We start from the raw sequence: 25,445 nt of genomic DNA, 5'->3' as shown, positions 1-25,445 counted from the left end.
TAAATAATGGTCACACACACACACACACGCGGTGATGGCTTGTGTTTGGCACAGGGACGACCTGCGAGCAGCCCTACGTGCCCGTTAACGGAGAGTTCACGTGCACTGAGGGGGAGGAGGGTGTGAACTGCACTCTGCTCTGTAAGGATGGATACAGCTTGGCTCAGGAGGACGTGCACGTGCACAGTTACTTCTGTGCCTACAACGGAGTGTGGGAGCCCCCGTCCTCTGCAGACAGACCAGACTGCTCAGGTTAGTGGGTTTAATCAAAACAATTAAATGTGCCATTGAATTTAATTATATATAATTATAATGCATTTTATTTAACAATTCTAATCAGATCTTTTGGACATTTTGAAATTTCACATTATTTCTTTTGATATTTTGAAATTTTTTTTTCAAAATATATATATTTAGTTTGATATATTTGAACAAAAGTACACATCAAAACCAACCAAACAACAAAAATTGTCAAATAAACACATACACAATAAAGTGAACAGCCGTGAAAATAATAATAATAATAGCTTTGTAGTGAAAAAATAATAATAATAATATTATAATAATAAAACCACACCCTGTGTATACCAGTGGTCCCCTCCCAATGGACTGTGGACCAGTATCAGTCTGTGGACCATTTGTCACCGCGCCGCAAAAAAGAATAACGTCTTTAAAGATAAAATATGTCTTCTGGTAATTTTATTTTGTAAAAAAAAAGCCACTTCTCCCTTCAAGCTTCAAAATTATTTCACATTATTTGTGAAATGTGTGAAAGTCATTTTATCTTTGATTTCAAAGGGACTAAACCAGATGAATCCAAGCATTTCATTAAAGTAATTAACATTAATTTTACCACAATTGTGCCAACGTTGACATTAATCAATGAAAACGAGGACTTACACATCAAAAATAATCTGCTTAAACATCTGAAACGTTACAAGACAGACTTTTATCTAATAATTCCTGTTTACAAAGTCCTTTTTTTTCTTTCAAATTTGCAAACTTAGATGCTATAACCGAGTCAAAAATGGACATTAGTCCTTTGGTAAGTATTACAGCTTAAATCCAAAAATATCTATAATTGCATCATTTTCACCCAAAGAAATGTAAATACAGTCGTTGACACGTGGAAGTGTTCTGGTTCGGCTTACTTCAAACTAAACTGGGACATGAACCATGAGTTTGAAACCCCTGGTTTATTTATGAAATTATGTGAGATGGTATCACAGGAAGTCGCCGTGTTCAACATTGTGGTGCCAAAATAAAAGCCTGAAAATATGTTCTCTGTCCTCTTCAGTGAAACGTGTGGCAAACAATGGCTTCAAACCATTTGAGATGCTGTTTAAGGCGTCTCGCTGTGACGACATCGACCTGCTCAAGACTTTCACTGGGGAGTTTAACTCCAAACTGGGAGGAATGGTGAGTATAACACACACTGAAAAGCTCTGAGCAGTGGGACGAACCATGACGTCATGCTTCTCTGCAGCTGCCCAACATCTGTACCAGTGATGAGGTCACGTGTAAGCTGGAGGTGACGACACAGGGTCACTGTCTGGAGTACAACTACGACTACGACAATGGCTTCTCCATCAGTACGACTCCCATCATCATCATCATCATCCACACATCGTAGCTAATTCTGAAAGCTCACTTTCCTCCTCCCTCCTCAGCACCAGGTGGGTGGGGCAACAGCTGGGGTCCTCATGGCACCCAGGATTACACCTACTTTGAGTCAGGCTTTGCCACGGGCAGCCGGAAGCTTCCCAGACGAGCACAGGAGAGCGGAGTGCAGCAGCGTCGCCGCCGCAACACGAGGCACAGGAAGGTCAGCGGGCCGACCAGAGACCAGAAGATCCAGATCTTCTTCAACATCACAGGTACAACTAGAATGTTTACATTTCCTGAAGAAAATGCAAGTGAGGATGTAGGTGCATTTCCCCTAGCATTTCCCCTACCATTAGCATATCATTAGCACAACAGTAGCGTTCGTATTAGCTTTAGCATTAACACAAGCTAGCATTAACCACTACTAGCATTATCATAGCATTAATATTAGCTAGCATTAGCCATAATTAGCCTAGCATTAGCTAGCATTAGTATTAGTTTTTGTATTAGTATTAGCATTAGCTTTGACATTGGCATTAACATTAACATTAGTCTAGCATTAACATTAGCTAATATTAGCATTAAACTAGCATTAGCATTAACTTTCATAAGCTAGCATTATCATTAGCTAGCATTAACCGTAACATTAGCGTTAATGTTAGCATTAGCGTTAGCCTTACATTAGCATTAGTTATTATTAATAGTAGCCTAGCATTAGCATTACCTAGCCTTACCTGAGCATTAACATTAGCTGCATTTGCATTAGCAAGCTTTATTATTAACGTAGCATTGAATTAGCATTAGGCTAGCAATAGCAAAAAGTGGCAGAAATGGGGGGGTTATTGTAGTTTAAAAAGTAGGATCAAATAGTTTAAACTGGCAAATAATGGACATGACAAATCGTGAATGTGGTTAAATTGTCTAACATAAGCATGAAATATGTTTATAAAGAGGTTTTAAAGTGATAATAATGGGTCAACATATGTAACATTAGGTGGGAAAAGTGGTGGAAAGGGTTTAAAAGTGATGAAAATGTCTTGAAAGTGGAAAAAATAGTGATGAAAATAGGTTAAAATATGGCATATTTTGTGTAGATGCAGAAAAAGGGTAAAAATATGCAAAAATTGGCTCAAATTGTTCAGAGTTTCTTGGAGGCATTCGGTGTATCGCGACCCCAAGGTTGAGAACCACTGGTCTAGTTACAGTTTAAGGTAGTTAAAGTTGATGAGAGCGTATAGATCGCACCTTTAAACTATGTCCGTTCTCCCAGCAAGCATCCCTCTGCCCCTGTCGAGGAACGACTCCATCGAGGCGGCCAATCAGAAGAGGCTACTGCGTACTCTGGAGCAGCTGACCAATCGTCTGAGGCGAACGCTGGCCAAGCAGCCGCTGTCCAGCTTCCACGTGTCCTCAGAGATGATCGTGGCCGACCCCAAGTCTCTGGAGGGCAGGAGGGCGTCGCTGTTCTGTAGACCAGGCTCTGTGCTCAAAGGAAGGATGTGCGGTCAGTGCAGTGTGGAGTTCATCAGGTGAGAGTGTGTGTGTGTGTGTGAATATTCACCCGTGGGTGTGCCTGCAGTCCAGTGTCCGGTGGGAACGTACTTCTCCCTGGAGTATAACGAGTGTGAGAGCTGCTGGCTGGGCTCGTACCAGGACCACGAGGGACAGCTGGAGTGTAAATCCTGCCCTGAAGGAACGTCCACCGCCTACCTGCACTCACGCAGCATCAACGAGTGCAAAGGTACGCAGCACCCAGCATCCATCATCCAGCATCCATCATCCAGCATCCATCATCCAGCATCCATCATCCAGCATCCATCACACACACACACACACACTGCAGAGTTGTCACCAAGACTAAATTTCCGTCTTCAAAAAGTCTAGAAATTAACCTGAAACAATCGGGAAAAATAATCTAAAAGTGATAATTGAACAGTTTTAAAACTCAACTAAAATATAGAGCAGAATACAACACAAACAAGGTGTTTGGAAACTTGATGTAGATTTGTGACAAAACATTACATACAAACAACATTATTTAAAGTTGAATTTAAAGCTTTCAAGCATTAATAATGTGAAAATACGCCAAAATTTTTGTTTTGTTTGTTGTAGTCCTAACATTAAAAGATTTACTTATTAATTTTATTAAATTCATATTTATATATTTATTTATTAGATATATATTGATTTATACTTATGTATTTTATTATATTTATTTATTTTATATTTGTGTATTTTCTATTTATTTTATATTTGCGTGTTTCATATTTGTGTATTCTGTATTTAATACTTGCGTGTTTTTTATTTGTGTATTTTGATTAGATGTATATTTATTTATTTTATTACATTTATATTTATTTATATTTATGTATTTTTTATTAGATTTTTATCCATTCATTTGTGTATTTATTTTATTTTTACGTATTTTATATCTATTTATTAATTAATTATCTTGATTAACAAATTTTTATTTTTGCACGTTTTATATTCATTTGATTTATCTTTACGTATTTTCTATATTTATATGTATTTATTTCCTGCATATGTATTTATTTAATATTTACATGTTTTCTGTTTATGTACTGTATGTATTTGCAGGTCAGTGTAAGCCTGGCAGTCACTCTCTGAACGGGCTGGAGATCTGTGAGTCGTGCCCTCTGGGTCACTACCAGGCTGGGTTCGGCGCCCGGGCGTGCGTGACCTGCCCTGACGACACGTCCACCGTCACCAGAGGAGCCGTGGACGAGGCCGAGTGTGGAGGTGAAGGACAAACCCAGCATTACATCATCTGACACAGAATCCAGCTCAGTGTTTAACTCTCATGTGCCACTTCTCATTAGACATCAAACCAAATTCCCACATGGACGTTTTGATAGGTATGCGGTTAGCGTGGAAATCTGGAAACTTCCAGGCTTTTCCGTCCAAGTTTTCCTGCCTAATGCTTTCTGAGAATGTGGATTTGGAGCAATCAGAGGATTTCCAATCAATTCTGACTTTAAGGTAATGTTTTTTCAATCTGTGCTTTACGCTCACAGTGCCTTGCTCAGCGGGTCATTTCTCCCGCACCGGTTTGGTTCCGTGTTACCCGTGTCCCAGAGATTACTACCAGCCTGACCACGGACGCTCCTACTGCCTCTCCTGTCCTTTCTACGGCACCACCACCATCACAGGAGCCACCACCATCCAGCACTGCTCCAGTGAGTCAAGGAATTCATAATAATTATATTAGTTATTTATTGAATAAAAAAATAAAGCTGCATTATTATCTCTAACATGGAGGTCATATTTTCACTAGTGTTTAATATTTTTTTGTTCCCCACATTTTTGAGTTGTTCCAGATCAATATAGGTTCATTTCATGTCATTTAAACAAATTTCAGGTTATTTTACTTCTGGTTATTTTTATGTTACTTTTTATTTTAGGTCATTTTAGTATGTTTTTTTTTTTGGTGGTTATTTTTATTTACAATAATTTATTTTTAGTTATTTTATTTTTGCTTCTTTAATATTTAATTATTTTAGGTTTAATTTATTTTTTATTCATCTATTTTTTGGTTAGTTTTTATTTTTTGTAATTTTACTTTTGCTTATTTTAGGTTTTCTTTGAAAGCGACTTATACCAGTGCGACTTATACCAGTGCGACTTATAGTCAGAAAAAATACGGTAACTCCAAATGATCACATGATCTCAGTTTGAAACCACAACGTTCTCAAGCAGAGGTTGTCAACATGTGGGTTTGGACCGTTTATCAGTGGATTCCAGGCATTTACTTTGTCAATAAAGAGAAAAACGTAGCTTTTATTTTGAAAGGGATTATTGATGATTTGTCGGGTTATTTTACTTTTGGTTATTTTATGCTACTTAAAAATGTTTTGGTTGCTTTATTTTTGGTTATATTGTTTTGTTTTGGTTATTTTTAGTTACGGTAATTTATTTTAAGTTATTTTATTTTTGCTTCTTTAATATTGAATTATTTTGGTTTAGTTTATTTGTGATTTATCTATTTTTGGTCATTTTATTTTTTGTTTTTAACTTTTGATTATTATTACTTTGAAAGCAACTTATACCGGTGCGACTTATAGTCAGAAAAAATACAGTAACTCCAAATGATCACATGATCACAGTTTGAAACCACAACGTTCTCAAGCAGAGGTTGTCAACATGTGGGTTTGGACCGTTTTTTAGTGGATTCCAGGCATTTACTTTGTCAATAAAGAGGAAAAGGTAGCTTTTATTTTGAAGGGAAATTATTGCTGATCTTTTACAATCAATAGAGACAAATACAATTTTGTTACCTACAAAATCAAGTCATCAGATCAATTTAATATAATATATTAATATTGACTAAGTAAAATTGTATGTCAAAGTAAAGACTTTTCATTAAATTAAAATTTTTTTAAGAGTCTACTAATTACATAATAATCAGCATTATTTTTGCTGAGTGTTTAGAGTGACTCAGCATTGCCATAATTCTATCATTCCTAAGTGTTTGGACTGAAGCCTGGCGGTGGTTAACTGATCTGTCGGTAACAATAGTCAGTGGTTGATCCAGTTTGAGCCTCATCCTTAAGAAAAAGGCCAGAATTCCCACAGAGAAAATTCCCAGACTGGTCTGTTGAAGTGGTTTACTCTCTTACTTTCCACTTGTTCTTCTGCTCTAATGGTTTGAAGCCGCTCTCCCTGTTTCCACTTTAAACCAACTCCCATGTGAGCCACAGCAGACTTCTGTATTAACACCTCTGGGCTGTGACTTGTGGTAAATATCAGGCCAAGTGAAGTCATCACACGGTGGAAACATAAGGAGTCGCTTTGTTGTGACAGCTCAGTGCAGCTGGAAACAGGATGGAGGGCAGTGGGAATAATGTGACTTTTATTGGTCTGAATGGCTTTGGGTTAGAGTGCAGGTTGTTATATATACTGTATATATATAATTAGATATTCACCGTCTACACAGAAAAGATCTGTGATGCCATTTTTTTTTTTGTCTCACTCCTTTTTTACTAAAGTTTTTTCTGCATTTTTCCCCTGAACGTTATTGTCAGGTTTTGGCTCCAGTTTCCTCCCAAAGGAGGAGAGTGTGACGGCTGCCCCAGAGGAGGAGGTCCATGAGAACTACCAGGCCAGCAGTCAGGTGACTCTTCTTAGGCTTTGCTCTTTCATTATGCCTCAAAATCAGTGTCGAGTTAATATTACTGCTAATCATTAGTGTACTATTAATATTATGCCTTCTAATCAATACAAAATACAGTAAAATGCTGGAATTTTATAGATTCACTATTAATTTATTTTGTAATGTATTATTTTGTAATGTATTATTTTGTAATGTATTAAGTTCGTTTTCAGTTTCTGTTTATTTTTTGTTTATTTTATTTTTGGTTATTTCAGGTGATTTTATGTTACTTTATTTTTGGTTATTGTTGTTTAATTTATTTCTAATTTTATCTATTTTTAATAATTTATTTTCTGGTCATTTTACTTTTGGTTATTTTAGATTGTTTTGTTTTGGTGGTTTTTGGTTGTTTTGTTTTTAGGTTTTTTAATTAATATTTTAGATTGTTTATATTTTTATGTTTTTTTTGTTGTTTTATTTTTGCTTATTTAAAAAAAATTGTGCAAAATTTATTTTTGGTTAATTTGTTTTTGGTTATTTTATTTTCAGTTCTTTGGTTTTTAACTATTTTATTTTAATTTATTTTTGATTCATCTATATTCTGTTACCTTATTATCTGGTAATTTTACCAGGTTATTTTAGATTGTTTTGTTTTATATATCATTTTTTGTGCCAATTTATTTTTTTGTTTATTTTATGTTTTTCTGTTGGTTATTCGTTATTATTTATTTTTATTTTGGTGCTCTGTATGTATTGCAAATATAATGAAACCTGTGCGTTCCTTTGCTTTTGTATCATGTATTGATCATGCAGAATATTGCACCCATAAGCAGGTAGTGGCATCTCCAGGAATAAGCTAGATAGATGTATACAGACATTTTTGATGATGTAAAACATTGACGTCTGTTGATGAAGTGATGAGAAGACTTTGTATCTTTAGGTTTTCCATGAATGCTTCCTGAATCCGTGTCAGAACAAAGGGACGTGTGAGGAAGTCGGAGCGGGATACGTGTGTACCTGCATGCCGGGGTTTACAGGTTCTCATCCGTCCTTTCACTAACATGTTACTCAACATTAGATGTAACACATGTCTGAGCTGAACTGTGTATCTGATTTTTTTTTTTTCCCGCTCAGGTGCCAAATGTGAAGTTGATGTGGACGAGTGCGACTCTGCTCCGTGTCAGAATAGAGGCCTGTGTAAGGACGGAATGGGAAGCTTCCAGTGTGACTGTAAACCAGGATTTGTGGGTAAGCAGTGAATCCAGATGGGCTAGTATGGGGTGCAGAATGTAAAAACTCTCTCACTTTTTCTATAGCCGACCTATTTTGAACATTTAGCTCAATTTTCTTTCATTTGAAACAGGAATTAATTAAAAACAGCATCTTCAATATCACTGTTAAAACTGTGTACACAATAAAAATAAATCTAAATGCAAATGTTAAATCTAAATGTAAATGGAAAATCTAAATATATATGTTAAAACTAAATCTAAATGTTGACTCAAAATCTAAATGTTAAATATTAATGTTTGATCTAAATACCAATGTTAAATATAAATGTAAAGTTAAATATAAATACAAATATTGAATCTAAATCTAAATGTACATGTTAAATCTAAATATAAATGTTAAATCTAAATCTTAATGTTAAATCTAAATCTAAATATTACATTTGAATATAAATGTTAAATTTAAATGTAAATAATAAATCTAAATGTAAATTATAAATCTAAATGTAAATTGTAACTCTAAATGGAAATGGAGAATCTAAATTCACATGTTAAATTTAATTACAAATGTTAAATCTAAATGTAAATGTTAAATCTAAATCTATTTGTTAAATCTAAACATAAATGTTAAATCTAAACATAAATGTTAAATCTAAATCTATTTGTTAAAATCTAAATGTTAATTAGGTTGCTAAGTGTAAAGTTCAATGTTGAGAAATTATGCGAAGTGGACAGGTCAGCGCCTGTCGATCACAAGGTCCCAATTTAACATTTAGATTTTACATTTCAATTTCACATTTTGATTTAGATTTCACATTTAGATTTTGCTTAGGGCAGTCTGACCAGAAGAGAGTTCTGTAGATACATATCACCAATGACCAGTCCCACCTGTTTTGGTTAGCTTAGCACGTAGCAGCGCTAGCCGTGCAGGGTCAAAGACTGAAGAGTTGGTGTTATCAGGTCATTTTCGCACAGATAATTACTCTGCAAAACTGATCTGTTAAAACAAACCACGCATTGGCTTGAAAGCACAGAGTTTGCATGTTCTCCACAAACGTGGATGTGTATGTCCTTAAATCTCTGCTTTTTGCTGCTGCTTTTTTCAGGCTCTTCATGTGAGGCTGAGGTGAATGAATGCCTCTCGTCTCCGTGTGTGAACGAAGGCGTCTGTGTGGACGAGGTCAACAAGTTCACCTGCAGCTGTGCAGCCGGCTTCACAGGTCACACACACGCACACGCACACGCACACGCACACACACACACACACACACACACACACACACACACACACAGGGTTAGGGTTAGCGTTTTCCCACATTTTACTATTTGAAAAAACAAAAATATTAAAACCTATATTTTCATTGATTAAGAAGCCTAACAAGGTAAACAATAGATAGGAAATAAATTTGATTATGTTTTTAGTGTATTTTACAGCTGATTTAGGACCTGTTATTATTGGAGATGCTAACAGAAAGCTAACACAAGAGGAAGGTTAACTTGTATTAACCTTTTTATTTCAGGCTCAGTAATTGTGATTAATTGTAATTGAACTCAAAAATGTAATTGACCCCAACCCTGGAGCCAGTTGACCCCGTGTCTGAATCCAACAGGGTCTCGCTGTGAGCTGGAGATCGACGAGTGTCTGTCCGACCCCTGCCTGAACGGAGGCGTGTGTGAGGACCTGACGGGCGGTTTCACCTGTAACTGTGCTGTCGGATTCTCAGGTGAACGCTGCGAGCTCGACATCGATGAGTGTTCCAGCTCACCGTGTCTGAACGCAGGCTCGTGTCTGGATGCCGTCAACGGGTTCAGGTAATCAGAACGTTAATGACGTCTCATACACACACACACACACACACACACACACACACACACACACACACACACACACCGACCTTGCCGACACGTGTCGTCCTGATGCGTGTCCTCCTCCCCGCCCACAGGTGTGAGTGTGTGGACGGGTACCGAGGGCGTGTGTGTGAGGTGGACGTGGACGAGTGCGACCCCAACCCCTGCGTGAACGGGGCCAGCTGCCTGGACGGGCTGGGCTCCTTCACCTGTCGCTGCCTCCCTGGGTTCAACGGATCCAGGTGTGAGACAGGTACTATAGGACAGGGGACCGATCGCCATGGCAACCGTGCAGGAAAGAGGGGAGTTTTTTAAGGGTTCATAGGGTAGATTTTCAATGGAAATGACCGACAGTAAAAAAAATTCTCCACAATTGGAAATGGCAGGATTTTTCAAAAATATCTGAGTTTTGATAAATTTAATAGAAAATGTGATATATTAAACGTTTATTTATTTTAGACCATGAGGGACAAATGACTAAAACTGTTCTATCTTTCTTTTTTGTAAGTGGGTCAATATTTACGACGGCATATTAGGGCCACATTAGAATAAAAACAAATCTGAGCACTATGAGATCAAAGTTGTAATATTTTGGGAATAAAGTCGTAATTTTATGAGAATTTCTTTTTATCATTTGGTCCATTTTTTACAACACTTTTATTTGTCCTGCTACTATATATGTAAAGTTTTGTCATCTTTTCTTGATAACTTCCTGTTTGTTTGTAGTTGTGTGTGGTTTGTAATTTGTTTAAACCTTTTTTTTTATTTGTTTGGCGTATAAAGAAAAAAATGTAATTAGATTAAATGAACAGTTTATTCGTCTAAATGAATCGTGCTGAAATGTCTCCCATCAGAAATGTCAGCGGCCTTTAACCTGGACTTTGAGGTCTCTGGTATCCATGGTTACGTGATGATGGACGGTGTAATGCCGGCGCTGACGGAGATCACCTGCACCTTCTGGATGAGGTCGTCTGACAACACCAACTACGGCACGCCGGTGTCGTACGCCGTGGAGGGCAGCGACAACGCCTTCCTGCTGATCGACTACAACGGGTCAGTGAGGCCACGCCTCTCTCACACACGCTCACACACTCACACGTTCCTCCTGGCTCCGCCTTCAGGTGGGTGCTGTACGTGAACGGTAAGGAGCGCGTCACCGACTGCCCCGCTGTGAACACGGGTCAGTGGTACCACATCGGGGTGTCGTGGAGGAGCTGGGACGGGGACTGGAGGATCTACATCAACGGGAAGCCGTCGGACGGAGGGAAAGGCCTGTCAGTGGGAACCACTATCCCAGGTGTAGTGTAATCCTCGGCCTCCAGCACTCACCACAGCGGCCTGTAACCACCACACACACATCAGGAGTTTGCATGTCACGATACGATATATCCCGATATATTCCAATAATAAACAATACGACATGCATCACGATATATCGCAATTCATTCCAATAAAAAAGACAATACGATATAATCACGATATGTCCCGATATATTAGAATAATAAACAATACAATATACATCACGATGTATCGCAATATATTCCAATAAAAATAACATGATATACATCGCGCTATGTCCCAATATATTCCAATAATAAACAATATGATATACATCACAATATATTAGAATAATAAACAATACGATATGCATCACGATATATCGCAATACATTCCAATAAAAGACAATGATATACATCACGATATGTTCTGATATATTCCAATATTAAACAATATGATATACATCATGAAATATCACGATATCAATAATTACAAATTTTACCTTTACAAGTGCAAAAATTGTATGAAATGCAATTTATTTCATTTTTTTTAAACTTGCAAGAACAAGTAAATGGTAACTGGTAATTCAAGTGCAAATATCAAAAACAAGTGGTATGTTTCATGGTTCACTGACACCAAGTGACCCGGCGTTTACGTGCTATGTATATGTATGTATGTATATATGTTTATGCTATGCAAATTGGATCAACACAATAATCGCACGGTGAAATATTGCGATACTTTGCTGCCAAATCAATTTTTTCTTACACCCTTAGAACTCATTCCTCCCACGACCCATTCTTAGGTTGACACCCACGGGTTGAGAACTCCTCGTTTCAAAGATGACTGAACGCTGTCAAGATTAGTGGCGGCTAACCGCGGTGCTGCCTGTGTCCTATAGGGGGCGGGGCTCTGGTTTTAGGCCAGGACCAGGATCAGAGAGGTGAAGGTTTCAATCCCGTCGAGTCCTTCGTGGGATCCATGAGTCAGCTCAACATCTGGGACCGTGTGCTCACTCCACAGCAGGTAAACATGACCAACACTCCTCACTTTACTAACTCAGGGGTTCTCAACCTTGGGGTCAGGACCCCATTTGGTGTTGCGAGACACTGGAAGTGGCTCGCCAGATTGTTTTCTGAACAATTTTAGCCCATTTTGCTTATATTTTACCCTTTTCTGCAACTACACCAAATTTGCCATATTTTAACCGATTTTCATCATTTTTTTTCTTGACATATTTTTGCTCCTATTGAGTTTTTGCTACATTACTCCTATTTCTGCCACTTCTCCATCAAATTTCAATATCCTTTCTGCACATTTTTTCCACTTTCTAGACATTTTTGGCATTTATAAACCCCTTCCACCACTTTTCTTACCTCGTGTCAATTATATTGACCCATTATTGTCACTTTTAACCTCTTTTCACCATATTTCATGCTTATTTTTGCCAATTTAACCACATTCATGATTTGTCATGCCCATTATTTGCCAGTTTAAACCATTTGTTCCTGGGTGTCGTGGGCTGAAAAGGTTGAGAACCCCTGCACTGACTCACTCACACACTAATTTACTCAACCGTTTGGTGATCAATTACTTCTTAATTTATCCATCACTGATTAAATACCTGACACACATTGATTAGTTTACATTTGACATCGAATTCATCCTGATACCACTTTATTACTTACTCACTCACAAACTCAACCTCGTTACTGCCTGAGTTAATACAGTAAAACTTTTTTCACGAATTTAGTTTGATCTCCTGACATGTTTCGACAACTGTCAACTGCCAGTCTTCCTCAGAGGTGTCTGCTGGTCGCTTTGATGTTTCATTATGAGTTCTTTCTGGGCGTGGCCACCCTAAATAACATCATTGTCTTACCAATGAGTCATTGGCTCTGTAAAGAGCTTAGAAAGTACAACCCCCCTGAGTAGGTGCTCTCCTTGGTCCTGATGAACAGTTGAGGGTTAAATGGGGTCAGTGAGAAGGTAATTAGGTCAGTGAGAAGGTAATTAGGTCAGCGAAAAGGTAATTAGGTCAGTAATTGAGCGACTAATTCAGTGACTTCGCTACAAAATGACTTAGGTTTGTTGTGTAAAATTTGCCGCTCATTCTTCTTTATCACGTTGAAGGGAAGTGTCACATGATCAAACGTGTTTCAGATTAAAGTCCTGGCCAGCAGCTGCCCCGCCTCCCGAGTGACCCACAGAGGAAACGTCCTGGCCTGGCCAGACTTCCTCAGCGGAGTGGTGGGAAGAGTGAAGGTCAACATCAACAGCATCTTCTGTGCAGGTGAAACTGTTACTGAAAACACCTCTCATCAGAGCAAAACACACGTGCTTTTATTTTGAAGGCAGCTCTTTAGTAAGGATGCAGGAGGCATACCTTAAAATCTTTTAAATTACAAACCATTCAACCTTTAACGTGTTCAGCTAATACGTTCAACACATTTCAACTTTATTGCTAATGTTGCATTTTTGCTAGTTAATGTTAGGCTAATGCTAGGTTTATGCTAATACTGGGTTAATGCTATTGCTAGGCTGATGTTAATGCTATTGGTAGGTTATTGCTAATGTTAGGTTATTGCTATGTTCATGCTCTTGCTAGGTTAATGGTAATGGTACAATAATGCTATTGCTAGGTTTATGCTAGCTAGTGCTAACTAATACTAATGCTAGCTAATAATAATTCTAATGTTTGCTAATGGTCATGTTAATGCTAGCTAATGTTAACTAATGTTAATGCTAATGTTAGCTCATGATAATGCTAACTTACGCTAATGCTAACTGACGCTAATGCTAATGTTAATGCCCGTTAATGTTAATGCTAACTTGTGCTAATTCTAGCTCATGATAATGCTAAGCTAATGCAGTGCGATGTTGTTTTTCTTGCTGTGGTTTTTGTGGAGTGCAGACTGCCCCAAGCTGGAGAACGCCGCTCCGCACCTGCACGTGTCCTCAGTGGAGGTGAGCCCTGGAGCTCAGGTGCAGCTGTCATGTGACCCTGGTTTCTACCTGCTGGGAGAGCCGGTTCTGCTGTGCCAGAACAGAGGAGAGTGGAGCCACGCCCTGCCCAGCTGTGAACGTAAGAATCTATGTTTGACCCCACAGAGCTCTGCTGGTGCCCATCTAAGCTCCATACAGTCATTATTTTTCACTTATTTATTTTCATAATGCAAGTAATTAATCTCAAATTTAAAAAGTACTGGAATCTTAAAATGTATCAAACACATGAATATTTAGATTTTTCTTTTCCTGTTCTGTCCCTTTTTCATCCAAATTGAAGTAAGTTTTAAGCTCATATATGGCAGTTGAAATGTTCACAATAAAATTACCACAATTTACATAAAAATCAATTCAAAAAGATTTATCTTTCAAAATTGGAACATTTTATTATTTTAATGTATTGCTATAAATACAAACTAATATCAAAATAAGATTAAAATAAATAAATGATAAATTGTTAATATAAAAAAGGTTTTTTTTTTCTACAAAACATAACAAAAAATCAAAGTTTGGTAAGTCTTATCACCAAATTGTAATTACAAAAATGTAATTGTCTGATCTAAATCATTTTTAGAATGAATGTCTGCTTTGGGAGAAATTAATAATCTGAGCAATAATAAAATCATATTTTTGTTGTTTTGTGATTTTGTGTTTTTGCTGTTTTGTTGCAGGTTTGTTTGTTTCTGTAGTCATTTTATGTCTTTTCATATTTTGTCTGTTTTTGTTGCTTTTTGTAGTTTTTGGAGAAGTTTTGCGATTTTTTTTTTTCTTGTTTTTTCAAGAAGGGGGACCGGAGGGTGTGTTCCAATTATAGAGGGATCACACTCCTCAGCCTCCCCGGTAAGGTCTATTCAGGGGTACTGGAGAGGAGGGTCCGCCGGATAGTTGAACCTCGGATTCAGGAGGAGCAATGTGGTTTTCGTCCTGGCCATGGAACTGTGGACCAGCTCTACACCCTCAGCAGGGTCCTTGAGGGGTCATGGGAATTTGCCCAACCAGTCCACATGTGTTTTGTGGACCTGGAAAAGGCATTTGACCGTGTCCCTCGGGGATTCCTGTGGGGGGTCCTCCGGGAGTATGGGGTATCGAACCTCCTGATAGGAGCTGTTCGTTCCCTGTATGACCGGAGTCAGAGTCTGGTCCGCATTGCCGGCAGTAAGTCGAAATCGTTTCTGGTGAGGGTTGGACTCCGCCAGGGCTGCCCTTTGTCACCGATTCTGTTCATAACTTTTATGGACAGAATTTCTAGGCGCAGTCAGGGCGTTGAGGGGGTCCGGTTTGGGGGCCTCAGTATTGCATCACTGCTTTTTGCAGATGATGTGGTCCTGTTGGCTCCAACATACCGTGACCTTCAACTCTCACTGGATCGATTCGCAGCCGAGTGTGAAGCGGCCGGAATGAGAATCAGCACCTCCAAATCCGAGTCCATGGTTCTCGACCGGAAAAAGGTGGAGTGCCTTCTCCGGGTTGGAGATGAGGTTCTGCCCCAGGTGGAGGAGTTCAAGTACCTCGGGGTCTTGTTCACGAGTGAGGGAAGGATGGAGCGAGAGATCGACAGGCGGATTGGTGCGGCGTCTGCAGTGATGCAGAGTCTGCACCAGTCCGTCATTGTGAAAAGGGAGCTGAGCCAAAAAGCAAAGCTCTCGATTTACAGGTCGGTCTACGTTCCAACCCTCACCTATGGTCATGAACTTTGGGTCATGACCGAAAGAACAAGATCACGGGTACAAGCGGCCGAAATGAGTTTCCTCCGTAGGGTGGCTGGGCTCTCCCTTAGAGATAGGGTGAGAAGCTCAGTCATTCGGGAGGGGCTCAAAGTAGAGTCGCTGCTCCTCCGCATCGAGAAGAGCCAGATGAGGTGGCTCGGGCACCTAATTAGGATGCCCCCTGAACGCCTCCCTAGTGAGGCGTTCAGGGCATGTCCCTCCGGAAGGAGGCCCCGGGGAAGACCCAGGACACGCTGGAGAGACTATGTCTCTCGGCTGGCCTGGGAACGTCTCGGGGTCCCCCCGGAAGAGCTGGAGGAAGTGGCCGGGGAGAGGGAAGTCTGGGCCTCCCTACTGAGGATGCTGCCCCCGCGACCCGGAAACGGCTAAGCGGGAGAAGATGGATGGATGGATGGATGTTTTTTGCATGTTTCATCTTATGTATTTTTGCTGTTTTGTTGCAGTTTTGTATGTTTTTGTTACAGTTTTGTTTGTTTCTGAAGTCATTTTGTGTACTTTTGTTGTTTTCTCATGTCCTGTCCAGGTGTGTCATGTGGACCTCCTTCCCCCCTGGAGAACGGCTTGTTCCAGGGTTTGGACTTCCAGTCTGGCAGCTCTGTGATTTACCAGTGTGACCCCGGTTTCTACCTACTGGGAGACTCCAAGCTGCACTGCAGTAACAGCGGGCAGTGGGGGGGACACGTTCCGGCCTGCCTGGGTACGTGAAACATCGCTGATGCTAAACACGGTGTGTGAATAAACACAGTGCCTCTTTGTGTCCTACAATGTGCTTAGATGTGGATGAATGCGCTCTGGGGTCCGACTGTGACCAACACGCCAGCTGCCACAACACGGACGGCTCGTATTTCTGCACTTGTATCTATCCGTACAGTGGAGACGGAAAAAACTGCACTGGTGAGTGATAAAATCACGCCGGAGACCGCTTTCTGCTTCATTTTTGCTGCAGTGCCATATATGAACTGCTGCGCGCAGTGTCGCCCAGCGGAAGAATTCCGCAACAGAAGAAGAACCAACCTAAAGACAGGAAGACAATGGTGGTCACATGACTCAGGCGCCAAAAAAATAACGTGTTTTTAAAAGAACAACAAATGAATTCATATATATTTTGTACAGTCACTGTGTTTTATGGCACTTAAAACATGTGTATACTATGTAAGTTATATTAAAAGAAGTGTTTTTTTTATTAATTTGGGAAAACCGTAATTCAAATTTTTTACCTCTAGGGGGATGCAATGCTGCCCCTGCCCCCCGCAAACTCCACGTATTTAAGCAGCTCCAAAAATTACTTAATTTTTTTTTTTTTACATAAGTGTCATAGGTTCTTTTTGTCAAAATGGCAATTTGTGCTGCTTTTGGTTGCTCTAAATAATCAGGAAAAGGTAAAGATGTTGATGTGAACCTCTTTTAGCTTAGCTCGTAGCGTCTCTGGCTGACTCACCTGCATGAATTGTGTAATCTAGCTGATGAGAAACTGATCTTTATTGTGTGGATCCCTAGTTATTCTGTGTCTGTGTGTTTTTTCAGAGCCTGTTAAATGTGACGACCCCGGCACTCCAGAGTTTGGCCACCGTGAGGGCAGCAGAACTTTCCTGATGGGCAGTGAGGTGTTGTTCATCTGCAACAGTGGCTACGAGCTGATGGGATCGTCACGGCTTCGCTGCCTAGAGACGGGATCCTGGGATGGTCCCGCCCCCTACTGCAGCGGTGAGTGGATGATCGAGAATACGCACTTTACTACATTCACTTTGGCACTTTCGGTCAATGCCCCCATCCAGGGGGCACCACACAAGGTGGAAAAAAAGTGTATTATTCTTTAATATTCTTATATTAAAAGTAGTTATTTAACTAAACTACATTGTAAAGCATATAAAATAATAATTTAAAACAATAAAAACCCCCTCACCCTCCACTGACTGGACTGTACCTTCTCTCCTGGGGGATGAGCATGTTTGTTTTTAATATGTGATCCCAGAATGCACCACTAGAGGTCATTGTTTCAAAAAGAAATTATAATCTATTTATTTTGTACAGTTATCCTAATTTGCTGTGTTAATACTGGTTTCTATAATATATTATTGTAAACACTTCCTTCTTTGTTTTGTATACATCATTTATTTGATGTCACTTAGTTACAAGTTGTTTTTTTTTCAATTTGATTAGAATGTTTTAATTTCTATTTATTTATTTAGTTAACATTTATAATGTTTAGTGTTTCATTTTTTTTACATTTTGATCAGTATTTTTACATTCTTATTTATCAATTTAATATTTTAGATAATATTTTACTTATTCAAATAAATAATAATAATAATAATAATAATAATAATAATAATAATAATAATAATAAATACTCATTTACAGGGATAAATTGCAAATTATGCTTGATTTTGTTTGAAAATATTATTGTTGTTGTTATTATTATTATTATTATTATTATTATTATTATTATAATAATGATAATAATAATAATAATATTAATAAAATCCATTTCAAGAAGTGAATTCCTTACTATTCATCTGATTTTCGTAATCACAGAAAATCAGAGGCCGTACACATATTGTAAGTGTTTATCTACGTCTGATCTCTCTACATGTTTAAACACATTGTTTTGTTGTTGTTTTTCAATCTTAACATTTAAAGCAGCAATAAGGCTAATAATGGTTTTCAATATCTTTTTTTTGTCCAGCCCTTTCCTGCTCCGTACCAACTGTTCATGAAAACTCCATCATGACGGGAAACAACTTCACCTATGGAAGCAAGGTGACTTTCAGGTATCCTTTGCATCCTCTACAGCACATGTGTCAAACTCAAGGCCCCGGGGGCCAAATCCGGCCCTTTGAAGGATCCAATTGGACTCGCAGGAGAATGTAAAAATAATCACTGTATAAATGAAACTCAACAATATTTGCAGGTGCTCACAGTTTTCATGGTGCTTCTATCGCATGATTGCAGTCATTTTTAATGTCAAACAGTTGAACATACTCAAAATTCCAACAAAATTCTTCAATTTTTGAAAATATTTTCCTTAATTGAATAAAAATTGGTCATAAAATCTAGGAAACGTAAGTGAAGATCCTGTTGGGACTGATATATGTCACTTTTTGCTTGGATATTGTCGGTTTCTTACATATTTTGTATTTTATGTATAGATAGAAGTGTAAACTAGGGCACAATAATGTTGAAATTACTCATTTTCCCGCATAAAATGAGTGAGGTGAGGTGTGAGGTGCAGTGAGATGTCTCGAATGTGACAAGAAAAACATTAAAAGTTGTTGTTATTTTGGAAATCTGAGTGTGTTTCCTGTGTTTTTTCCACCTCAGCTGTAAGACGGGCTTCCTGCCTCAGGTCCCTTACGAGTACACATGTCTGTCCACTCTGAGGTGGTCGGGGACGCCTCCCATCTGTCACCCAGTGACCTGTGGGGATCCGCCACCAGTGGGAAACGCCCACTATAGCCTCAACACCAACACATACCAGTCCACCGTCATATATACCTGTCGTGAGGGTTACAGGTATGAATACATGTCCACTTTTACATTCGTTTGTGTTCATTTCTAAGTCAGGTGTGTGTTTGTGTGAAGGCCCCAGGGCTCCATGGAGGTGGTTTGTGAGGAAACTGGAGACTGGAGCCGGCCTTTTCCTCGCTGTGTCAGCATCCTGTGTGATGAGCCCCCGGCTTTAAGAGACGCTGTCACTGTGGGAGAAAACTACGAGCTGGGAAACAAGGTGCACTACCGGTGCAAAGAAGGGTAAATTAGGCTGATGTTACTCACTCAAATGTATAAAAATCAATGATGCAAAATAGGAAGTTTACTGCAAGAGTTTAGCTGCTCTTTTGGATACAAAATAAGAAGAAATAACATTGATCCCCACCTCATTCCTAGCCCTGTAGGGCAGGGGTTCTCATATTTTCTGAACAATTTCAGTGCATTTTTGTTTAATTTTACTCCTTTCCTTTAACTACACCAAATTTGCCATATTTTAATTTCGTCACGTTTTCTTGCCATATTTTGGCTCCCCTTTAATGCATTTTTGCTACATTACTCCCATTTATGCCACATTTTTTCCCCTTTAAGATATATTTGGCGCTTATAAACCCTTTCCACCACTTTTCCAACCTAGTGTTGCACATGTTGACCCAATATTTTCTAGTTTAAACTAATTGTTCCTACTTTTTAAATTGCACTACCCCAACATTTTTGCCACTTTTAAACCAATATTGACACTTTGAACCCTTTTTACCACTTTTTCTGTCCATTTTTCGTCACACTATTTTGCAACTTTTAACCAATTTCTGTGGTTTTTAAAATCCCATTTTACCATCTTTTCCACCATTTTTGGTCACTTCTGGTGAGTAGGTTGGAGTGGCAGAATTGGGAATAGAAAGGTATTGTGAGTTTTGAGTAGATATTTAGTTAGCACTTAGTTGCTGTGAGAGTGACTAGGCATGTCAAATAATTTTTTAATTTCAAGCCTAGACGCACATCAGCCACAACCTCGGGGTTAGTTACTTTTTAAAGTTCTCCTTAGTCAGCATCTCCATAAATCTAAATATGGATCAAGAAAAGTGGACCGGCCCACAAAAACTTCCATTAAGATCGGACTCGATTCTACTTTTATTTATGTAGTGTGTCAACTCTAACATCTCTTTTGTGTCAGTTTACAAAAGTAAAGTAATTGTTCTCCCTTCACTGATGCTGTAGTTTTTTGATATATTTTTCTCTTTTGGTGTTCTTTGTGTACAGCTACACTCTGATTGGCTCAGAAACCCGAGAGTGTCTACCAACTGGCCAATGGAGTGAAAGTTCAGCCCAGTGCGTTCCTCGCTCCTGCGGCCCCCCGCCCGCCATTGACCATGCAGAGTCCTACGAGAGCCACCAGCTTTTTGGAGACACTGCAAACTACTACTGCACAGACGGATACACCGCCAGCAACAACTCCAAGATGGTGTGCAATGCTCAGGGTGTGTGGGCACCCCCTGCTGGCATGGAGGTCCCTCGCTGCATTGCAAACTTCTGCCTACGGCCGCCCAACTTGGCCCACGCCATTTTAGACTCAGGCTACAAACCTAAATACTCGAGCAACTCTGAAGTGAGCTACAAATGTGAGGAAGGATTCATGCTCAACACCACAGCCACACTCAGGTGTCTGATTGGAGGAGAATGGGAGCCTTCGCCCTTCGATATTGGCTGCGTGCCAGTGAGGTGCTCCAAACCTGAGAGCATCGAACGGGGCTATGTGAGTGGATCAAACTACAACTTTGGGGCCGTGGTGGCATATAGCTGCTATAACGGCTTCCTGATTCGAGGAGAGAAGAGGCGGACCTGCAAGGCCAACGGGGAGTGGGGTGGAGTTCTGCCTTCGTGCGTACCAGTGTCCTGTTCATTGCCACCACCACTGAGGAATGGATACGTTCAGGTTGGTCATCAAAGAACATTGCATTTCTAAATTATTCTTAAATATTGAATGTGTTTAAATGTTTGTCTCCCCATAGGGCAAAATCCAAACCACCTTCAACAGCAGGGTGACCTACGCGTGTGAAGCAGGCTACAGGCTGATTGGTCAACCGTACCGAGTTTGTCAAGCCAACCGCCAGTGGTCCAACAATAACATTCCTACATGTGTCCTCTTGACCTGCGAGCCTCCTCCGGACATCATCCATGGACACTACAAAGGCTCAGAGTTCCAGGTGGGACGCAAAGTAGAATACGTCTGTGACGAAGGTTATGAGCTGGCCGGAGACCCCATCTGGACCTGCCTCAAGTACGGAACATGGGATAAGTCGAGACGTCCACGATGTTCTCCCGTACAGTGCGCAGAGCCACCACTGGAGGAGAACCATTTGGTCCTGAAGAGTCTTGATTCTGCATCTGGAACAGTGGAGTTATCTTGCGAGGGAGGTTACGTTCTGAAGGGGGCGCGGATCCTTCGCTGCACCCCTTCTCAGGAGTGGAATGATACCTTTCCTGTGTGTAACCAGGTGTTTTGCGGGCAGCTGCCGGAGGTTTCTTTTGGTGGCCCTTCCTCGTCTTCCCCTCCTTTTCCTTTCAGCTCTGTGGTGTCCTACACATGCATGGATGGCTTCACACTCAGAAAAGAGACCTCTGTGTCCTGTCTAGCCAGTGGACACTGGAGCAGTCCTTATCCTGAATGCATCCCTGTTGAATGCCCCCATCCCTCAGACATTTCTAATGGTATCGTTGATGTCCAGGGTCTAATGTACCTCAGCAAAGCACTTTATAGTTGTAAAACTGGATATAATTTACTTGGTAACGCCACTGTCCTCTGTGGAGAGAAGGGACTCTGGATTGGTGGGATACCGTCCTGCCGGCCAATTGAATGTTCACCACCCAAACAGATTACCAGCGGCAGAGTCGTCTATACCAAACTTCAGTTTGGTCACATTGCCATCTACTCCTGTCGGCGAGGCTACCGTCTTAAAGGGCCAGAGACTCTGAAGTGCCTGGCTAATGGGAAGTGGAGCACTGAGCCTCCTGCTTGTGTACAGATATTGTGTACTCCACCCCATCCAATTGAGAATGGCTTTGTTGAAGGACAGGATCATAGTTTTGGTGTGACTATATTCTATAGTTGTTTCCCTGGCTTTCAGCTTGTAGGCCAGGCCCATGTGACGTGTGAAGAGTCGGGCTGGTCAAGCCCTGTCCCTGTGTGCGTGCTCTCGGACTGTGGCCTGCCACCTCACATCGATTTTGGGGATTATATCAGAGTGACAGAGGAAGGAGAAGGATCTTCTTCCAAAGACATTGGAGCTTCATCACCTGCAAGTCTGAACTTTCTTCAAGGGACAATAATTGAGTATCGATGCCAGACAGGTTACGACATCACAAGCCAAACAAGGCTGATGTGTCAGGGGGACGGAGGCTGGAATGGGACGGCCCCGTCATGTGTCCCAGCAGAGTGTGAAACTCCTCCCAGTCCAGAGTATGGCTGGGTGAATGTGACTGATGCTTCTCTTGGCAGCATGGTCCGATATGCGTGTGAAGCAGGATACGAGCTGGTGGGTAACGCTGTGAGGCATTGTGTGTCGGGTCAGCTGTGGAGTAACGAAGCCCCGGTTTGCCGTCCTGTTTCCTGTGGTGATCCGGGGCCTCTAGCCAATGGGACAGCTCATGGGAGTGGCTTTGAGTATAACAAAGTGTTACTCTTTGAGTGTAGGCCGGGGTTTATCCTGAATGGAAGTGACACTATAACCTGCCAGGTCGATGGGAAGTGGAGTGGGCAGAAGCCGGAGTGTGAGCCAGTGTTGTGTGGTCCTCCCAAAGTTCCCACTGATATTACATTCAAAGGTAATGGGTATACATATGGGAGTGAGTTAGAACTGAGCTGTCAGCCTGGTTTCCTCCTTAAAGTAAAATCGGTCAGTGTTTGCCAGGCTGACGGTACCTGGAGTCTCAAGTCTCCCACCTGTGTACCAGCGCGCTGTGGGAAACCCTTCCAAATACCCAATGGCAGCTTATTAGGGTCAGACTTTGGCTATAACAGCAAAGTAAAGTATGAATGTGATGAGGGTTACACACTTCACGGGGATCCTACTTTAATATGTCAGTCCAATGGGAGCTGGGATAAACAGCCACCCAGCTGTAACATTATAACCTGCGACCCCCCTGAGGATATCAGCCACGGCTTCCTGAACGGCTCCAGGTTCAACTACGACGATGTGGTGGAGTACGTGTGCTTTGACGGCTACGAGGTGGTTGGGGATCCATTCTTGCGCTGTTCCGCTGAAGGTTTCTGGTTGGGCAGCGTGCCTCAGTGCAAACCGTGCATCTGCCACCTCCCCGTGGTTAAAAACGGGGTGGTCCTGGGCCAAGACCACGCCTGCGGAGACCGAGTCCTCTTCCAGTGTGACGACGGGTACAAGCTCCTCGGTCCTTCCCAGGCAGCGTGTGAGAAGGGAGGTGTGTGGAGCCCTGGGGTACCTGTGTGTGGCCAGGGGAGGTGCACTGTCGCCCCGCCTACAGTTCCAAATGCTGTGCTGCAGGGCGGCAGTGCCACCTTCACGGATATGGCTATATACAGGTGTCGGCCAGGCTACCAGGCAAAGGGATACCCACACCTCGCCTGTGGAAGAGACGGTCGATGGGGCGAACCCAGAATTCGTTGTGAGCCTGTGAACTGTGGAAAACCCCCTCTGGTGGCTAACGCTCAGGTGGAGGGGGACATCTTTACCTTCCCCAACCAGATCACATACAGGTAAACACTTCCCCTCATACTTACAACTTATTGAATAGTGAATTAGCATTAGCTTAGCATTAGCTTAGCATTAGCTTAGCATTAGCTTAGCATTAGCTTAGCATTAGCTTAGCATTAGCACAGTGTTAGCATAAAAATCGCTTGTCATTACCCTAGAACAACAAATACTTTGTTGGATAATGCAAATGATTTGGCCTCAAATCCACAAAATAAAAGCGTTTTGATAACAAATATCAACAGAATTTGAGTCTTTGAATGTTAAACTGAAAATGTGACATGTTGATACATTGTGTAATATTTTTATTCTACAGCTAAAAGTCTGTACATTGAAACTCTGGTGGTTTTATTATTATGATTACCTCCGCTAAGAAGGTTTTATTTTCATCTGCGTTTATTTTTTTGTTTGTTTGTTTGCTTTCTGTTAGTAGGATTATTTTCAAAGTACTAAACAGATTTTGACAAGAAAATGACCAAAAATAGAACTTATGTCATGGAAGATTCCATTTAATTTTTAGAGGGGATCTGGATCAATATATTGATTCTGAATCAGTTGAAAAATATCTACGGGGTTTGTTCCTCCCACAAATAAAAATTATATTTAGGATTAGTGATGGATTAACTTTGTTGCATCTAAAAAAAAAAAAAGGTTGTAAAATTTTCATTTATTTATATTTTTGTTGTTCTAAATGAGAAAAGAATCGTCCTCTAGGTGGCAGCATACATTTCTCTTCAGACGTTGTTAAAGTAGCTCATATCAGTCTATTTATTGTCCATCCCAGATGCTGGTGATCAGGAAAGAACAATGGGTGCTTTGCATTTTTGTTGTCCTTTTGTGTGTTTTTGCTGCTTTGTGTGTTAGTTCTAATGTTATTTCTCAGTGTTTTTGTTGTCACTGTGTACTTTTATGCCATTTTGTAATTTTTTTTTGATTCTGTGTATTTTTGTTGTCCTTTTGAGTTTTTTGCTGTAATTATTTTTTAGTTTTTTGGTGTCTTTTTGGATACATTTTATTTGTTTACTTTGAGGGTCTTACAAAATGAGTTTCCCTTGTCTTCTCTACAAACGATTTCTGTAAATATAAAACTGCATTCTTTACATTTCATTTTCAAAGTGATGCTTTTTCAAGATATTCCATATTCACAATTTCATATTCCACATATTTTCATATTAAATAGTAATAATATAAACTACTACACAATATTCATAGAGGGACTGAATATAATACATGTGCTTTACTTTAAAAACACAGTGTTTGTGTGTGATGTGGGGAAATTCAGATCCATTGATTTATTTCACAACAATTAAATCTGATTGATTGATGATGGTCCAAAAATGAAGATGTGTAAAGGAGCAATATCTCAATAATTGTTAGATTTCTGAGTCTATCGTGTTTTTTTCCGGACAGTTATTTTTACTTAATCATTTAT

At 40.2% G+C, this 25,445-nt stretch overlaps 1 protein-coding gene across 2 annotated transcripts in view; it reads left to right on the top strand.

Moving 5' to 3' along the window:
• Positions 1 to 25,445, top strand: part of svep1 (sushi, von Willebrand factor type A, EGF and pentraxin domain containing 1) — a 126,305-nt gene that overhangs the window by 83,561 nt on the left and 17,299 nt on the right. For both annotated transcript variants that reach the window (XM_028473814.1, XM_028473813.1), the window contains exons 12-38: positions 55 to 252; positions 1,298 to 1,419; positions 1,487 to 1,592; positions 1,671 to 1,877; positions 2,876 to 3,109; positions 3,185 to 3,346; positions 4,204 to 4,365; positions 4,641 to 4,802; positions 6,648 to 6,736; positions 7,656 to 7,752; positions 7,850 to 7,963; positions 9,051 to 9,164; positions 9,555 to 9,756; positions 9,888 to 10,045; positions 10,647 to 10,845; positions 10,914 to 11,089; positions 11,972 to 12,096; positions 13,234 to 13,363; positions 13,985 to 14,155; positions 16,327 to 16,500; positions 16,578 to 16,697; positions 17,328 to 17,507; positions 18,490 to 18,574; positions 19,125 to 19,316; positions 19,386 to 19,553; positions 20,550 to 21,222; positions 21,299 to 24,018. In XM_028473814.1, coding sequence (XP_028329615.1) covers positions 55 to 252; positions 1,298 to 1,419; positions 1,487 to 1,592; positions 1,671 to 1,877; positions 2,876 to 3,109; positions 3,185 to 3,346; positions 4,204 to 4,365; positions 4,641 to 4,802; positions 6,648 to 6,736; positions 7,656 to 7,752; positions 7,850 to 7,963; positions 9,051 to 9,164; positions 9,555 to 9,756; positions 9,888 to 10,045; positions 10,647 to 10,845; positions 10,914 to 11,089; positions 11,972 to 12,096; positions 13,234 to 13,363; positions 13,985 to 14,155; positions 16,327 to 16,500; positions 16,578 to 16,697; positions 17,328 to 17,507; positions 18,490 to 18,574; positions 19,125 to 19,316; positions 19,386 to 19,553; positions 20,550 to 21,222; positions 21,299 to 24,018 — 7,240 coding nt within the window. The remainder of the gene's footprint in view (positions 1 to 54; positions 253 to 1,297; positions 1,420 to 1,486; positions 1,593 to 1,670; positions 1,878 to 2,875; positions 3,110 to 3,184; positions 3,347 to 4,203; positions 4,366 to 4,640; positions 4,803 to 6,647; positions 6,737 to 7,655; positions 7,753 to 7,849; positions 7,964 to 9,050; positions 9,165 to 9,554; positions 9,757 to 9,887; positions 10,046 to 10,646; positions 10,846 to 10,913; positions 11,090 to 11,971; positions 12,097 to 13,233; positions 13,364 to 13,984; positions 14,156 to 16,326; positions 16,501 to 16,577; positions 16,698 to 17,327; positions 17,508 to 18,489; positions 18,575 to 19,124; positions 19,317 to 19,385; positions 19,554 to 20,549; positions 21,223 to 21,298; positions 24,019 to 25,445) is intronic.

The sequence above is a fragment of the Gouania willdenowi genome, chromosome 18 (assembly GCF_900634775.1).
Source record: "Gouania willdenowi chromosome 18, fGouWil2.1, whole genome shotgun sequence".
In the NCBI taxonomy this organism is placed as follows: Eukaryota; Metazoa; Chordata; class Actinopteri; order Blenniiformes; family Gobiesocidae; genus Gouania; species Gouania willdenowi.
This window is presented reverse-complemented; position numbering and strand designations above follow the sequence as displayed.